This window comes from Somniosus microcephalus, chromosome 4 (assembly GCF_052327205.1).
Source record: "Somniosus microcephalus isolate GS21.2 chromosome 4, FLI_Smic_1.0, whole genome shotgun sequence".
Taxonomy (NCBI): Eukaryota; Metazoa; Chordata; class Chondrichthyes; order Squaliformes; family Somniosidae; genus Somniosus; species Somniosus microcephalus.
Genome location: NC_140990.1, coordinates 162,535,205 through 162,554,024, shown reverse-complemented (window position 1 = coordinate 162,554,024; position 18,820 = coordinate 162,535,205). Strand labels below are relative to the sequence as shown.

At 45.5% G+C, this 18,820-nt stretch overlaps 1 protein-coding gene across 2 annotated transcripts in view; it reads left to right on the top strand.

Moving 5' to 3' along the window:
* Positions 1–18,820, top strand: part of erbb4b (erb-b2 receptor tyrosine kinase 4b) — a 1,694,493-nt gene that overhangs the window by 1,254,041 nt on the left and 421,632 nt on the right. For both annotated transcript variants that reach the window (XM_085985415.1, XM_085985416.1), the window contains exon 20: positions 14,536–14,721. In XM_085985415.1, coding sequence (XP_085841541.1) covers positions 14,536–14,721 — 186 coding nt within the window. The remainder of the gene's footprint in view (positions 1–14,535; positions 14,722–18,820) is intronic.

Below are 18,820 nucleotides of genomic sequence, written 5' to 3'. Positions count from 1 at the left end.
TAGTTAGCAGCTGAGAAACTGGAAATGCCGACTTGGGAGGAATTAAATTGGAATTGGATTGGAAACAACCGTTCAGTTCTTCTTACCGCTGTTTATTTTCTTCCATCCTGTCTATGAAGAAACATGCCACATTCTGCACAACTTCCACCTCAGTTGATAAACCATTTATTTTTAAATTGCAGTCTGGATTACTGCATTCAATTCTGGGCACTGCATCTCAGGAAGGATATATTGGCCTTGGAGGGGGCGCAGCGCAGATTCACCAGAATGATACCAGGGCTAAAAGGGTTAAATTATGAGGACAGATTGGATAGACTAAGCTTGTATTCCCTCGAGTATAGATGATTAAAGGGTGATCTGTTTGAGGTGTTTAGGATGATTAAAGGAGTTGATGGGGTAGATAGAGAGAAACTATTTCCTCTGGTGGGGGAGTCCAGAACAAGGGGGGCATAACCTTAAAATTAGAGCTTGGCTGTTCAAAGGTGATGTCAGGAAGCACTTCTTCACACAAAGGTAAGTGGAAATCTGGAACTCTCTCCCCCAATAAGCTGTTGAAGCTGGGGGTCAATTAAAAATTCCAAAACTGAGATGGATAGATATTTGTTCGGCAGGGGTGTTAAAGTTTACAGAACCAAGGCGGGTAGATGGAATTAAGATATAGTTCAGCTATGTTCTAATTGAATGGCGGAATAGGCTCAAGGGGCTGAATGGCCTCCTCCTGTACCTATATATAGTCATTTCTACAAGGATTCTGCATTTATTTGCATTCCCATAATGATTCAGGATCAACCTTAAGCATTGCACGTTTGGTAAAGGTACTATTTATAGCAAGTTACTATTAAGCAGATGTTTCTGCTCCAGTCATCTTCCAATATGTGATGTGCAGCAGCAAATATAATGAGGAGTTGAGTTTGTAAGAATAGTGTAGATAGATAATGCACAAAAGATCTACGCCCCAAGATCCTCAGCCATGGGAATGTTATATCTGGGCGGTGGGGGGGGGCAGTGTCTGGGGCACATGTCAGTTACGTTGAATCCCCACTCAATTTCCTGCCCATCACAAATTCCAGCTGAAATGGGGGCAGCCCAGAAACGGGTGGATGTCATGAAAGGAAGACTTGCATTTCTATCACCCCTTTCACAGCCTCAGGACATCACAAAGCACTTTGCAGCCAGTGAAGTACTTTTGAAGTGTAGTCACTGTTGTAACGTAGGAAAAGCAGCAGCCAATTTGCTCACAGCAAGCTCCCACACACAGCACTGTGATAATGGCCAGATCATCTGTTTTTCAGTAGTGTTGGTTGAGGGATAAACAATGGCCTGGACACCGGGGATAAATCCCCTGCTCTTCTTCGAAATATTGCCATGGGATCTATTAGGTCCACCTGAGTGTAGAGACAGAGCCTTGGTTTAACGTCTCATCCGAAAGACGGCACCTCCGACAGCGCAGCGCTCCCTCAGCACTGCACTGGAGTGTCAGCCTGGATTTTGTGCTCAAGGCTCTGGAGTGGGACTTGGACCCACGACCTGCCAACTTTAAGGCAAGAGAGAATATGGTGTCATGCTAATGTATTCCCTGGCATTTTTGCCCGAGAAATGTTGTGTATAGAGGATGTCTGTGTTCCAGGGTCCTGGGGGCGGGGGGTGTTGATGGGTGGGATTTGGAATTTAAAATGTTGAAGTTTGGTTTCCTGAAAACAGTCGATCACTCTTTTAGGAACGTGGGCCTCCTTACACTGTGGGCAGGCACTTCAATTAAACCCCCCCCTCTGCCCCACCTCTACCCACTGCCACAGTAAACAGCGTGGGTGCCCACTAGCAATGTGCAAATATCCCTGACCGCAGTTTTTGGGGCAGGGACAGGAAGGTATCAATGGAGTGGGCAGGAACTCCATGTTTTCAGTTCCTCCCCTGCTGCTCCTTGATGTCCTCCTCGGGTTGCCAACTCTGGTTGGACGTATTCCTGGAGGTTTCATCACATGACCTGCCGCCCCCAAACTCACCGGCCAGTTAAACAATATTCCCCGCCCCACCGCCATCTCCAATAATTTCATAACTCATAAAGAAAAGTGTTCAAAGAAAATGAAATGAAAACACCTGCCCCTCTGATGGTTCTCCCAAGGGTTGCTGGCAGCAGTGTCCTGGAGGTTAGTCTTTAATTCCTAGAGACTCCAAGGCAATCCTGGAGGGTTGGCATCCCTATGTCCTCCTCTCCCTTTAAAACCCTCTGCAAATGTTCTCTTTTATGAAAGTCCCAAATTAAATCCCAAGTTATTCCTGCGCTGACATTTTTCTTTCCACCCCTTAAAAGTTCATTAGATTTCCATTCATTTAAAAAAAAATTGTCAGTATTACTTATTGTAACATCAACGCTTAGCTCAGAATGTCTATACACAAGTACAGCCTGTACTTTACCAGCACACTCCCATAGAATGGCACAGTATTTACAGCACAGAACCAGGCCATTCGGCCCAACTGATCTATGCCTTCGTTTCTGCTCTACACGAGCCTCCTCCTAGCCTTCTTCATCTGACCCAATCAGCTCTGGAGTATCTTCTGATTCGACCTTGACCTGGCTTAATGACACCCCACCCCCCGGAACCCCCCAACCCCCCCCATTCTGCACCTCGCCTCACCCCGCAACCCCCTCCCAGAACCCCCTCCCTGCAGCCCCCACTGCCACAAAGATCCATTTGGAACATTTCTTTGAGGGTAAATGCCTCCTGGCAGCACCCTGGCTTTTCATACTTGTGTTACAGGTGTGACAGCCTGCAAGTGACCATAACAGAAGGGCAGCCATTATAAGGTACAGTGGGGGGTGGGTAGTTCATAGTCAGCCACTAAAGGTGCATCATCCAAAAAAAGCAGCCCGCTTGATTAGCACTCCATCCACCACCTTAAACATTCATTCCCTCCACCACCAGCGTACCGTGGCTGCAGTGTGTACCATCTACAAGATGCACTGCAGCAACTTACCAAGGCTCCTTCGGGAGCACCTCCCAAACCCACGACCTCTTCCACCTAGAAGGACAAGGGGAGCAGGTGCATGGGAACACCACCACCTCCAAGTTCCCCTCCAAGTCACACACCATCCTGACTTGGAAGTATATCGCCGATCCTTCATCGTCGCTCGGTCAAAATCCTGGAACTCCCTCCCTAACAGCACTATTGGGGGTACCTTCACCACATGGACTGCAGTGGTTCAAGAAGGCGGCTCACGACCACCTTCTCAAGGGCAATCAAGGATGGGCAATAAATGCTGGCCTTGCCAGCGACGCCCACATCCCAGGAACAAATTTTAAAAAAAGACCTGCATAGCGACTGCCCGAGTTCTGCCTGGGTACTGGGGAAGGAGAGGTGGGGTGGTTAGAAGGTAGTTAGTGAGAGCAGGCCAGGCACTCCCTCAGTGGGAGGTTGGGAACTGCGAAGCTTGCGTCACTTCACGCTGCCATTCAGTACCTACAGGGCTGACAACTGAGATTGTCTCAGGATTAGCACATCATACAGAAAGTAAGTATCTTTACAGCTAACACTTGGTCCATGTGATCTCCTGGACTGATTTTGATCGCCTGCGGGGCTCAGAGAGGAATTTTACAGAGTATTTTTTTCCTACATTACAACAGCGACTACACTTCAAAAGTACTTCATTGGCTGTAAAGTGCTTTGGAACGTCTTGAGGTTGTGAAAGGCGCTATATAAATGCGCATCTTTCTTTCGTTCTTTCTTATGTTCTTTCTTATTGGCTCTGGATTTTTCTCTTTTTTTTACCTCACGTGGAGAGCTGAAAAGGGGAGGGATAATTCCGTGTTGATGTGGGAAGAAGTAAAAAGTATTGATTGGCAAAGTTGAAGAGCCGTTCCATTTACCTCCGATGAATCCAACAGACTTGTTTGCAACCAAAGGCTCGTCTTCCTTGCACCTTACCATTGAATTGAATAAATAGTCACATGATGTTTACTGCCCCCCGTGTTGTTTGAAGTTGAGCCCTTCTGTGATTAAGTTTGGTTACAATTCACAATTCACAATTCAAATCGCTTTATTGGCATGATAAGTTACATCTTATGTTGCCAAAGCATCAAAATACATTTATGGTTGAGCACATAAACGCAGTTCTATTCATACATTGTATAAACAGGTATATCCCTGAGTGTATAAATATACATTCGCATTGTTTATATATATTCTTTTCTTAGTTTACTGGTTGTCCCTCTGTTCATGGCAAGCTGTAACATAGTGTGCCGCCAGTGTTATACAGCTTCTCTCCTCTCCCAGTAGGAATGGGAGTTTTTGGTTGTCATTCAGATTTCTGAAATCAGGGCATATTTGTGAGAATTTTTGGTAGAAATTCTCCCTGATGCCCTGATATTTTCCACAAGCTGTGAGGAAGTGCATCTCTGTCTCCACCACTCCCTGACTGCAGTGAGAGCATATCCTGTCCTCTCTTGGCAGCCTGGTCTGCCTGTGTCTGCCTTTTTCGATCGCTAGGCTATGTTCGCTAAGTCTGTACCTTGTCAAGGTTCTTCTCAGTTTGTTATCCTTTACCATGGTCAGGTAATCAGCTATGTTGTATTGTCTGTTTAGGGCCAAGTAGCAATTGAGTTTGCTTTGGGTTTTTGTTGTTTCTGCCCAATATGTCAGATATTTTTCCTTTTGCTTAGCGACGATTGTGTTGGGTCGAATTCTTTGTGTTACCCTGTTGTGTTACAACTGCCCTTACTCTAAACCCATCATCTGATATGAAATAATAAATTCAGAAACATATTCCAAAGAGGCTTAAAAGATAATCGGAATGGGAGCGTGCACACTGAAGCTTCATAAATCCCCCCCCAAATGTCCTCCCCATTTCTCTCCTCTCTGAAGGAGCTGACCCTCGATGGGATAAGGTAACATGGGCGCTGCCAGCCCCACCTGTTATTCCTGCTGCAGCCGAGAGTTTTCTGTGTCAATGCTGCTCATACATTGTGGGAGCACATATCGGGACCTCCAGCCCGTCACTGCTCGGGGTGCAGCTTCCTGATGTGGGCTCCTGGCGTTCTCCGTGAGTGCTAAACAACCCGGCCTTAGAATTGATCGTAACCAAGTCCGATCTCACCTCACGCACAAACACTCATGCACACTCACACACACACACACACACACTCATACTCTCACACTCACACAAACGCTCACACTCACACTAGCACATACACTCAGACACACACAAATATTAACACACACACACTCACACTAACACACACTCAAACAGGCACACACACTAACATTAACACACAAACACACCACTCACACACATTAACGCATATACACACACACTCACTCATATATTCTCTCTTAGGCAGTCCCTCAGAACTGAGGATGACTTGCTTCCACACTAAAAATGAGTTTTCAGGTGACTGATGAGTCCAATGTGGGACCTACAGTCTCTGTCACAGGTGGGGCAGACGGTGGTTGAAGGGGCGGGTGGGTGGGGTGCTTGGGTTGACGTGCGCTCCATCCGCTGTTTGCGCTTGGCTTCCGCTTGCTCCCGGCGAAGAGACTCAAGGGGCAAGATTTTCATTGGGCCGTGGAGGCGGGATTGGAGGCATGTGGGGGGTTAAAATCTCGAAGTTGGGGGGGCACAAACCCATCCCGCCCCCCAACCCGCCTCCATGCCAGTTTCAAAGGCGGCGGATACCCGACCTGTGCTGGGACCCGCCTCTCCGAGGCGGGAAGGGGATTAGTGCCAATTAACTGCCTGTTAACAGGTAGTTAACAGGCAGTTTTTAGCCTAATCCCTATTTTTATTGCTGAAGTGCGGGATTCCCGACGGCTCCAAACCATGCCAAGTTAGCGAGGTGGGCCGTCGGGCTGAAGGGCTTGGAGGGTTCGAGATGTCCGGTGTTCAGGTGAATGATGGGTGCATGAGTGCAGAGGTAAGTGTGTTTGGTGTGTGTAAAGTGTTTAAAGAAGTTTTACTTACCTGTACTTACCTTTACAGCCTTCCTTCCTTCAGGTCTCGGGAGTCCCTCATCTCACCGGCACAGAAAGCAGATTGGCCGCGAGCTGTCAGAAGTTGCAGCATTCAGCTTTCTGTTCTGGAGAGATCTCTAAATCAGCCTGAGAGGAAGGAATTAACTTAGTGTACAGATTGTCAGCTTCAAAGAGCTGTCAAACGCTGATATTTCATCTGTCAAAAGCTCTTAACAGATGAAATGTCAATCTGTGATGTCACCTGTTGCCGGGTGTCCCTTAATTGGCCTGCTGAGCCCGCTGGGCGGGCTCAACAAGGTCAATCAAGTGAAAATCGCGTGGGTTGGCCACAACTCGATGGAGGCGGGACTACAACCCCGAAAGTTGTTGTCCCGCCTCCTACACGCCTCCAGTATCAAAATCCAGCCCAAGGTGTTCGGCACCTTCCCGGATGCTTCTCCTCCACTTTGTGCGGTCTTGGGCCAGGGATTCCCAGGTGTTGGTGGGGATGTTGCACTTTTTCAAGGAGGCTTTGACGGTGTCCTTGAAGCATTTCCTCTGCCCACCTGGGGCTCTCTTGTCGTGTCGGAGCTCCGAGTAGAGCACTTGTTTTGGGAGTCTCGTATCGGGCATGCGGACGATGTGGCCGGTCCATCAGAGCTGATCGAGCGTGGTCAAAGCTTCGATGCTGGGGATGTTGGCTTGAGCGAGAACACTGAGGTTGGTGCACCTATCCTGCCAATGGATTTGCAGGATCTTGCGGAGGCAGCGTTGGTGGTACCTCTCCAGTGTTCTGAGGTGTCTGCTGTACATGGTCCATGTCTCTGAGGCATACAGGAGGGTGGGTATCACTACTGCTCTGTAGACCATGAGCTTGGTGCTGGGTTTGAGGACCTGGTCTTCAAACACTCTCTTCCTCAGGTGACCGAAGACTGCACTGGCACACTGAAGACGGTGTTGGACTTTGTCATCGACGTCTGCCCTTGTTGACAGTAGGCTCCCGAGGTATGGAAAGTGGTCCATGTTGTCCAAGGCCTTGTCGTGAATTTTGCTAATTGGGGGGGCAGTACTGTGTGGCGGGGGCAGGTTGGTCGAGGACCTTTGTCTTACGGATGTTTAGTGTAAGGCCCATGCTCTCGTACACTTCGGTGAAGGTGTTGACGATGGTTTGCAGTTCGGCCTCAGAGTGTGCGCAGATGCAAGCGTCGTCTGCATACTACAATTCGATGCAGTCACACACACACACACACACAAACTCACACATACAAACAAAAACACTCACACCCACACAAGCAGTCATACACACACACTCACACACATTCATACACACACACACTCACACGAACACACACACACACACAAACACTCAGACAAACACACACACACACAAACATACACTCAGAAAAATGCTCACACACACACACAAATATACACTCAGACAAACACACACACAAACACACACACTCACACACATTCATACACACACACACACACACACGAACACACACACAAACATACACTCAGACAAACACACACACAAACATACACTCAGACAAACACAAACACACACACACACAAACATACACTCAGAAAAATACTCACACACACACAAATATACACTCAAACACACACACAAACACACACACAAACACACAAACACACACACACACACACACACACACACACACAAACATACACTCAGACAAACACACACACACACACATCAAAACCGAGCAGCATGGACAACCTGAACCAAACTGAGTGATCGCACAAGGGTAGCCTTTCAATGTTTGGGCCACTTCTCACAGTGCACATTGTCATAAACTCAGCTCAGCACCGACATTTCTAAACCACTCCCTGGGCTTGGACTCATTAAAGGAGGGTTTTCATAGAATTATAAAAATTACAACACAGGAGGAGGCCATTCGGCTCCCGGAGCCTGTGCCGGTGCAGGTGCTCCCTCCTGTAACCCCATTCCCCCCAGAGCATTTTATATTCCTCCTTTTCAATTGCTTATCCCATTCCCATTTAGATGCAGGAAGGATGTTCCCGATGGCGGGGGAGTCCAGAACCAGGGGTCACAGTCTAAGGATAAGGGGTAAGCCATTTAGGACTGAGATGAGGAGGAATTTCTTCACCCAGAGAGTGGTGAACCTGTGGAATTCTCTACCACACAAGGCTGTTGAGGCCAATTCATTAAATATATTCAAGAAGGAGTTAGATATATTTCTTAAGCCTAAAGGGATCAAGGGATATGGGGAGAAAGCAGGGACAGGGTACTGAATTTGGATGATCAGCCATAATCTCATTAATTGGCGGAACAGGCTTGAGGGGCCGAATGGCCTACTCCTGCTCCTATCTTCTATGTTAAATCAATTTTTAGGCCTAGAAATTTGTTTCGGTATCAGATCGGTCACCCGACAGTGTGTGTGAGTGTTTGTGTGTGTGAGTGTGTGTATGTATGAGTGAGAGTGTGAGTGTGTGTGTTAATGTGTGAGTGCGTGTGTTAATGTTTGTGTGAGTGTGTGTTAATGTTTGTGTGTGTTAATCTTTGTGTGTGAGTGTGTGTGTTAATGTTTGTGTGTCAGTGTGTGTGTTAATGTTTGTGTGTCAGTGTGTGTGTTTGTGTGTTAATGTTTGGTTATACGCAGTATCTGATATTCAATTCCATTACAATACACACACACTCCCAGGAGGCACTGGCCTTCTTCACATTTTGAAACAAACTATTCGTATTGGAAAACAGCAGTGAAACAGTTAACCAGAGCAAGCACCACGTGACTTTCCATGATTGCAGGAATATAACAACTAATAATACAGCGAGTGGCACAGACTCCCAGTTGAGGAGTACTCTGGAGAGTAGCTTTTTAATTATAAGTGAACTTGGGAATACATTGCATTTAAATGTGATAAGATAGTTCTTCAGTCTGTGTTCTATAGATTTTATTCAGGTTAAACACAGGGATACAGTCAAGAGTTAAGTGGAATGTCAGATTATTTACCAGAAACCCCTCTTAGAATCACCATTTGAAAATCTTCCGAAACTGTTGTGATTTAATCTTAATGTAGAGCTGAAATTCTGGATTTGCATTACGGATTAAAGGGCTTTAGTTTTATAACACGGGGACATATATCAGAAAATAAGCTCCTTCTGTTTCAATTTTCCATTAGAAACCAGGCTGAACTGGTAGCGTACGGAGTAAATTCCTCGATTCTCACCTCCCAACAACAACAACAACTTGCATTTATATAGCGCCTTTAACGTAGTAAAACATCCCACAGGGAAAACCATGGCTGAAGAGAGCTCAGGTTGCAGAATGAGGGCTACAGTGCTGACTCTAATCCAGCGGTACAGGATCAGTGAATTTACTCTTTTGTATATTTCATGTTTAGTGGAACCTCAGCATTAGAGAGCTTGTTTGCATTCAATTTGTTTCAGTCCCACGCTCCTGATCTTTGGTCACCCGGTGCGGAGGGGAGCGGGCAGACCAGGGGACCTCCTCATTGGACTGCTCCTGGGCCTGGCCAAGGTGGCCATCAACAGGTCCAGGCAGCGGGCGTTCGAGGGGGTCGTTCGGCCCGACCGCCTGCCTCTCTTCCGCGGCCACGTTTGTGCCCGGGTGTCCCTGGAGATGGAGTACGCGGTGTCCGCCGGCACGTTCGAGGCCTTCCGCGACCGGTTGGACTGGAGTGCTTTATCAGCCCCGGGAATAAAATTTTGATTTAATTTATTAGGTTTCCTTTAATTTTGGTTTAAGTTACAGTTTTATCGGTTGTGTCCCTTTAAAAGGGCGCACATGCTTCCTTTTTTGTTGGTGATAGCAATTGCCATCAATCACCGAAATTAAACAAAAGAGGCTGCATTCAATTTGTCTGAAAGTAGAGCAGACACCTGAGAATCAATGATGGGAAACAGGTGCAGTCCAAGGGGCTTTTTTCACTGAGAGCAGTTTGATTGGTTTACTTTTAGATCAATTGTTTGCCATAAATGGTAAACAGGAATCCTAGGAAAAGCACTTAGATCGTGTGTCAGCTTTTACTCTGTGGGTAGCATTCTCGCCTCTGAGTCAGAAGGTTGTGGGTTTAAATCTCACTCCAGAGACTCGAGCATAAAATCCAGGCTGACACTCTGAGGGAGTGCTGCACTGTCAGAGGTGCTGTCTTTCAGATGAGACGTTAAACCGAGGCTGCTTTTGGTCTCTCAGGTGGACATAAAAGATCCCATGGCACTATTTTGCAGAAGAGCAGGGGGTGTTCTACCTGGTGTCCTGGCTGATATTTATCTCCCAGCTTAAAGAAAGCAGATTATCTGGTCATTATCTCATTGCTGTTTGTGGGAGCTTGCTGTGCATATATTGGCTGCCACATTTACTATATTACAACAGTGACTCTACTTCAAAAGTTGCAAAGCGCTTTGAGATGTCCGGAGGTCGTGAAAGGTGTTATATAAATGCAAGTCTTTCTTTATTTGTAAATAAAACTTTTATGCAAGGAAATGTATCCCGTACAACGAGAACAAAAGGCATAGGAAGACCCTGCCAACGAAAAGCAAGTGGGTGACATTGACCTGGGGTGGGGGGGTAGCCCACCCCATTTCAATCAGCAAATGGAGGATGGGGGGGATCTCAGGAAAAGCCCCTTAAATCTTGATCATTTCTAGATCAGGTCCTTATGTTTGTGGCTACAGGGAACTGTTGAGCTTCCACTCAGGGCGGGCAATTTTCGTTTGCTAATTGCCTGGTTGACGTTGAAAAATGGGACGGTAGCCAAACGAAAATTTACCAAAAATAAACTTGCCACCCACTGGCTACCTGAGGCCCACCCGCCTTGTTTTTCAAGCACACCTCGAAATAGGTGGCCAGCTCCCCCACCCAGGTGGAACTGAGCGTTGAGAGGCTGAATCAGTAATGCTTAAAGGCACATAAGAACAGGAGGAGGCCACTCAGCGCCTTTCAATTATATCATGGCTGATCTGTATCTTAACTCCATTTACCCGCCTTTTCTCTTGATCCCTTAATACCATTATCTAACAAAAATCTATTGATCTCTGTCTTGAAAGCTGCAATTGACACCCAGCATCCATACCTTTTGGGGAGCGAGGTCCAGATTTCTATTACCCTTTGTGTGAAAATGTGCTTCCTGATTTCACTCCTGAATGGTCTAGCTCTAATTTTAAAATGTTGCCCCCTTGTTCTGGATTTCCCCACCAGAGGAAATAGTTTGTCTACTCTATCGAATCCCTTTATCATTTTAAACACCTCAGTTAGATAATCCTCAAACTCAAGGGAATATATGACAAGTATATGGAGCCTGTTATAACCTGTCCTCCTAATTTAACTGTTTTAGCCTCCAAGGCCAATATATCCTTCCTGAGGCGCGGTGCCCAAAACTGAATGCTGTATTTGAGATGGAGTCTGACCAAGGCTCTGTACAATTGAAGCATAACTTCCCTTTGTATTCCAATCACCTTGAGATAACGGCTAAAATTCCATTAGCCTTTTTGATTACTTTTTGTACCTGTGCACAAGCTTTTAGTGATTTATATACATAGACACCCAAATCTCTTTGCTCCTTCACAGTTTCTAGCCTCTCACCATTAAGAAAATACTCAGATTTGTCTTTCTTGGATCCAAAATGGATGGCCTCACAGTTCCCCACACTGAACTCCATTTGCCACAATTCACTTAATCTGTCTATGTCTCTTTGTAGCTACCTGCTCCCATCTACACAACTTACTGTCCCTTATTAGTTAGTGTTAACTGAAAGCTTGGATATACAACTCTCTATTCCTTCATCCAAGTCATTGATATGTATGGTGAAAAGCTGAGGCCCCAGTACTGAACCCTGGGAAACACCACTTGTCACATCCCACCAATCAGAGAATATTCCCTTTATCCCCACCTCCCAACCAAATACCAACCCAAGTCAAAAGGTTATCTCCAATTCTGTGCCCTCTCTTATTTGTTAATAACCTCTTGTGTGGAACCTTATTGAATGTCTTCTGGAAGTCCATGTCGACAACATCCATGGACACTCTCCTATTTAACATGCTAGTGACATCCTCAAAATATTCAGTCAGATTAGTTGGGCATGACCTTTTTTATCATTCATCCTTGGGATGTGGGCATCGGTGGCAAGGCAGCATTTATTGCCGATCCCTAGTTGACCTGACTGAGTGGCTTGCTGGGCCACTTCAGAGGGCAGTTAAGAGTCAACCAGGTTGGTGTGGGACTGGACTCACATGTAGGCCAGACCGGATAAGGACAGCATGCTTCCTTGCCTAAAAGACATTAGTGAACCAGTTGGGTTTTTACAGTAAACTGACCAATTTTACTGACATTTAAAAAAATAGAAATCAAATTCTCAAACAGCCACGGTGAGATTTCAGCTCACGTTCCACTAGATTTTTAGTCCATGCCTCTAGATTACTAATCCTGTAACATAACCACTACAATACTGTACCCAATAATCTACCCTTCACAAATCCATGCTAACTCTCTTTGATCAACTCATACTGGTCCAAGTGTTCATTCACTCTGTCCCTGATGATAGATTCCTAGATTCCAGTAGCTTCCCCACAACTGATATTAAATTGGCAGGTCAAGAGTTTCTCTCCCCTTTCTGTCTTAAATAATGGAGTGATGTTTTCCAATCCAAAAGCACAATTCCCAAATCTAAAGAGCTTTGGAAAATTATAACTAATCCATCAGCAATTTCCCCAAAGGTTTCTTTTAACACCCTAGGGTGAAAACCGTCAGACCCTGGAGATTTGCCCATCTTAAGTCCCATTATTTTTACCATTACCATAAAAAAATATTAAATGCAATAAATTCCTTCCCTTGACTTATTTTTAGGTTCCCTTGTACCACTGGTATTTTGTCCTCTTCTTCCACTGTGACAATGGATACAAAATAATAATTTCTGCTGGGGGCCACTCTGTAAAGTCCAAAACAAGCTGATTTTTCTGGGGCCAGGAGGAGCATAAATGTCTCCGGGGCCCATAGAAATCTTGTCACTCTCTGCACGTCACTCAGGATTGCTCCCTTCCACTACTCCCCCTTGCTTCTGGCCCAGCTCAGGGAAGGAGCGGCTTGATTTTCTGCCCCTCTCCCTCTTGGGTGAGTTACCTGTCAATGCCCATTGAGCATGGGCAGCTTGCTGATCAAATTAAAACTAGCCCCGGCCAGCCATGAGAATGGTTTGGGCCTCCCGCTGATACAATTGTATTGGTCCATTGCCTGCTCGATCAGCGCTATATGTGAAAATCGCCCCCAGTGTCTCCCCCAAATGGTGCATCTGAGAACAGGAACTGAGCAGATATTGGAGGCACGATTCTGTGACTCCTTGACAGAGAACATTGAAGTCCTGCTTACTGCCCATAAAATCTTCTTATAACTCCTGAATAGAGATACGTCAGTTAGTAATTATCACAGTTTTCAGACACCAACTTTGTTTCTGGGTTAGGTAGAATGGAATAAAGCATCGGAGAAACACAAATGTTTCACCAAGAACAGAAGACAAGTCAAGGGTGTGAAAAGCCACTGAAATTCCTTCCTCTAGTATTCAAACTCTCCGAAACAAGTGTGTAACTATGTTTTGAGATCTCGTCTCCGCTGCCCTGGCCTGGCAAATGTTTATCCCCCTTTGTATGAAGAAGCGCCTCCTGCTAGCTGATTAAAAGCGACTCTTCTCTACTTTATACATTTGACGGCTGATTTTCCTGTGATTTGCGCTCAGCCAATTCCTGTTCCCCTGGATGCAAAGCACAGGAAATAGGGCTGCTGGGTCTCTGCTCACTTTACATTGCTCCAGGATTTCCGCAGGGGGTGTGGGGAGGGCTTGCTTGCGTCTGCCATAGGTTCAGACTAAGGGCTGCCTTATTAATAGGGGAGGAGGGACGTTCCTGGCCCCACCTCCTCATTTTAGTCTTGATTCGCCTGCGAGTTTCCCATTTTAAGGGGTGGGGGAGCAGGAGAAGTAGGCCCTCAGCCACTATGCTCATGGCAGACAGCCAGCCCGAAACCACACAGGACCCACAGGTAAGCCACTTTTCCCCTCACAGGTTCGGAACTGGCACTGAAGGCATTTGGCAGCCTGCGGACGAGGGTTTTTGTTAGATAAGGGTATTAAGGGATATGGAACCAAGGCAGGTAGATGGAGTTAAGATTCAGATCAGCTATGATCTCATTGAATGGCCAAACAGGCTCGAGGAGCTGAATGGCTTCCTCCTGTTCCTATGTTCCTCAGGCCCTGACCTTGGCGCACACTTCTCCTGGGCAAGAGGACAAGCCTTTCCTCTTCTGCTTCCAGGCACTAGATCCTGGCTGGCAATGAGTGAGCATCTGGACAATGCAAATGACCTGAACCCCATAGACCAGGCGAGTTCAGGTTGGGTGGACTCCATCGGACTAGTGTCCAGGCGCAGGGCCCAGAGGAAAACCAGCCCTGCATTCTCTGGTCGTACTGTTGTAAATGTTGCCAATGAATGGTTATTTGAATGGTGTACATACCATCCAGGGAAGGTGAAGTTTAATACATGTCCTCCTGCTCAATGGTTCATGTGTTTGCCTTTGTACTTTCTCCCCACAGGAGGCCCTGATAATGGCCAGTATGGACCATCCGCACCTGGTCCGCCTTTTGGGTGTTTGCCTCAGTCCCACAATCCAGCTAGTCACTCAGCTGATGCCCCACGGCTGCCTGCTGGATTATGTCCGCGAACACAAGGATAACATTGGCTCCCAGCTGCTTCTGAACTGGTGTGTCCAGATCGCAAAGGTAAGAGACTCACCAAGAACTATTCAGATAGACGCACTGTTGAGGGAAGGAAGGGGATGAATTGCTCTGTGTATTTTTCCTGCAGCCCAACTTTATTTAAAACAATTGTCTGAGGTAAACATGGAACATATATTGCACTAATGAAGAAACAATGAGTAAATGACTTGTTTTAGTTGTATTAATTGCTTTTCACAATGTACCAGTTGTTACTTTGTTCTGTCACGAACTTTGAGGCTCATCTGATCCTGTGATTTACAATGTTGAAGAGCGAGCAGGTCAAGGGCATTACTTCAACTAATGTATTGGCATGAGCAAGAAATATTGTGCTCACAATATCCAGACTTTATACCACATAGGAGGGACACTGGCAGATTAATGACCTGTCTGATAATGCGGAAGGATGCGGGTACATTATACTCTGTCTGATAGAGGGGCAGGATGTTGGTTTATTTCACTGTTGTGCACCGTGAGCTCCTGATCACCATTGGTTTTTGTTGGAGAAGCTGCAGAAATAAAGTTATTCACAAAAGAAAAGGAAGGAGAATATGGCATGTGATACTCTGCTGATCATTTTCATGGACCTCTTGATAGTAAAGGGAACAGATTTTGGGTTATAAAGAATTAGAAGAGAGGACAGATTTAGTAGAGATGAGAACAGTGAGCACACAGTACAGTGTTAGTACACAGAACACAGTTAGTATAGGTTGCTCCACTGAAATATCAGCATAAATTAGTTGCTAAAGATTCTGAAGTGGGGCTTGAACCCACAACGTTCTTACTTAGGCACAAGAGAGCTACCACTGAGCCGAGGCTGATACTGATAGAGTTAATACTGGGAGCAGAGGTATTAAAGAGTCGGGACAGGGAACAGATTTAGTACAGGGAGCAGAGGTATTAAAGAGTCGGGACAGGGAACAGATTTAGTACAGGGAGCAGAGGTATTGAAGAGTTAGTGCAGGGAGCAGAGATATTAAAGAGTTAGTGGAGGGAATGGTGATATTAAAGAGTTATTGCAGGAAGCAGAGTTAGTACAGGGTTTTCACGGAATCAGAGTAAGTACAGAGTTATTGGATACACAGAATTAGCAAGCAAAATAGTTATTACAGGGAACAGGTATGTACAGGAATAGAGAATAATAGAGAATAAAGTTGATGCAAAAAAGTGTTAGTAAAAGGGATTTGAATTAATAATAGAGAACAGAGTCAGGGCAGATTTTGTATAGAGAACTGTGTTAGTACTGACCATAGAAGCCACCCAAGCAGGAGCCAACAGTTTCATTGAACCCTTTGTTTTGCTGGATGGTGATCACTGAAAAGACTGCTCTCCTATTAATTCAACAGTGAAGAATTGGCTGCCAAAGGATTGCTCATTCAAACGCTTATCAGAGTTCATTCTGCCCAGTGGTGGGTAGGTGGTTGGTTGAATGCAGGTCATTCATGCCACAGTTCTTCATGGCTGGATTGGTGATACAGCTCACAGAGGACAACCAATCCAGCCGCAACCTGGGACATTGAATGATTGATAGTAGTTGTGAAAATAAGTTGTTTGAAGTCCTTTTTCTGGCTGCAGTCAAAAGAGTTCAAGGTCTTTCTTTTCCTAGCAGCCCTTGTCTATTGCGGAGCAGAGCACTTCATCATAGACTTACTGGACAGAGGATTTGTCTAATGGTAGCAATTTATCAGCGCTATGTGCTCAAGGCATCGTGAAGCTTTCTCAGTGACAGAAGCATGTTAAACAATTAGTTCCAGGCAAAGTAATATAGATAAGTTTAAGGCACAGTGTGCAATTGAATAAAAATAATGATGCTGCATGAGTTTAGTCATGATCGCTGGTTACGAGAGACCCCTGTCTCAGTTGTTCCGGTAACTAGTACCGATTAGGGTTTCCATGCAGCACTAACAGATAAGAAGTGTCATCCTCACAGTGTCCAATTGATGTTGGGAGTACAGCATCATGCGCTTCCACTGGTATTGTCTTTGGATCTCAGAAGGGTTTTTCTTCTGATTCTGTGGCTTGGGCCTAGAAAATCAATGTATTATTTAAGATAATTGGCAAAAGAACCAGAGTGGAAAGGTGGAGACATTGTTTTATGCAGCGAGTTGTTGTGATCTGGAATGCACTGCCTGAAAGGGTGGTGCAAGCAGATTCAATAGTGACTTTCAAAAGGGGACTGGATAAATACTTGAAAATAACAAATGTGCAGGACTATGGGGAAAGGGCAGGGGAATGGGACTAATCGGATAGCTCTTTCAAAGAGCCGGCACAGGCATGATGGGCTGAATGGCCTCCTTCTGTGTTGCATCATTCTATGATTATTGTTATATTAAAGTTTATAAAAATTGTGGCTCAGTTTGTGAGTTTTGTTAGTGGCACCCTACTCCTGTATATACTTTGGGTAAAACAATGTTACTTTGTTTTAACATTTTGTGTATAAATATTCATTTCCTTATCAGCGTGGAGACTCTTGATTCAAGTCTCCCTCTCTACTCTTGAGAATTCAGCCACTTTTTGGTACTTAGATCATTGAATTGTCACATAATTTGAATTAAGAGAAAAGAAAGTAAGAACTCGCATTTAAATAGTGTCGTTCATGACCACCAGACGTCCCAAAGCGCTTTACAACCAATGAAGTACTTTTTGAAATGCAGTCACTGTTGTAATGTAGGAAACACAACAACTAATTTGTTCACAGCAAGATCCCACAAACAGCAATGAGATAATGACCAGATGACTTTTTTTAAGTAGTGTTGGTTGAGGGATGAATTTTGGCCAAGACATCAGGGATAACTCCCCTGCTCTTCTTCGAATATTGCCATGGGATCTTTTATATCCACCTGAGAGAGCAGACGGGGCCTTGGTTTAACATGTCATCCGAAAGACGGCCTCTCTGACAGTGCAGCACTCCCTCAGCACTGCACTGGAGTGTCCACCTAGGTCTGGAGTGGGACTTGAACCCACAACCTTCTGACTCAGAGGTACCCACTGAGCCAAGGCTGACACTTGAGGGGTAGACTGTGTTAAAAAGGGGAAGTACTTTAAACAAAAAGACTCCCTTACTCTTTCCTTTAAGCAAACCTCACAACTGACTAATTTTTGCCAATATCTGATTCTCCGATCACCTGCATACAGAGAAGTAGGCGACTATTGAAAGTTATCTTTTGACTGGAAGGGGAATCACAATTTAGCTATCTCCTAAAGGAAAATAGGGTTAAATTAAAAATTGTTGGGGTTAGGGAATACTGCTTGCACAACATATATCCGTGCTTGCACATGTCTGCCTACTGCTGCTCTTCTAACCTTTCCATCATTCTGTGCCTCCAATATTGCACCTACATTGTGATCCGAGGAGGTTTAGAAACAGGACTTGGTACGAAGGAAAGTTCGCATTCTCAAACTGAGATTTATTGGAGGGGATATAGGGATTATAAACCAAATTAAATCAGCTGCACTTATTGCCTGTGGCTCGAGGACAGACTCTTTCAAAGTTATTGCTACAAATATCATGACAGTGCTGTGTAAGATGCCGTTAGTTCCTGCTGCCTGATTGCAGCTTGGCGTCCAGGCAGTTTTCGTGGATGAGTGACATTCTGGTGTGCATGAGGAGTTTCATCATTTCTCAGCCAAACTGCTGTCCGGAAAGAGGCCTCGTCAAGCTCTGCCCTGATCTGCGCTCCTCCTACTGGTGAATTGCACTGCAGCAGAGCTACAATGAGACTCTGCTTCAACCTTCCGTCAAAACCCAAAACCTTCTGGGAATTCACACATGGCGAGGGGGTGGTGGGGTTGGGTGGGTGGTGGCTGGGGAGGGATCAGATTGAGGATAAAAGAGAAAATCTGATTGTTAACAGTCAAATAATAGCGTAATTGAGGAGGCAAACCCAACTCAGCCCAAGCTGGCCGCCTCACCTGAAACCCCTGCCAGGCTGACCACTTAGACCAGCTGTTCATCCTCGCAAAATCCAAACTGGCAATAGAAAAACAGTGACATCTGTGGAACGAGTAGGAGCCAATTACATGATATGTGTGCACAAATACTGACAGCACGCACTCTGGGACAGGCACTCAAAGCTGTACCTTTTAAAGGTACATCGATTTGGGC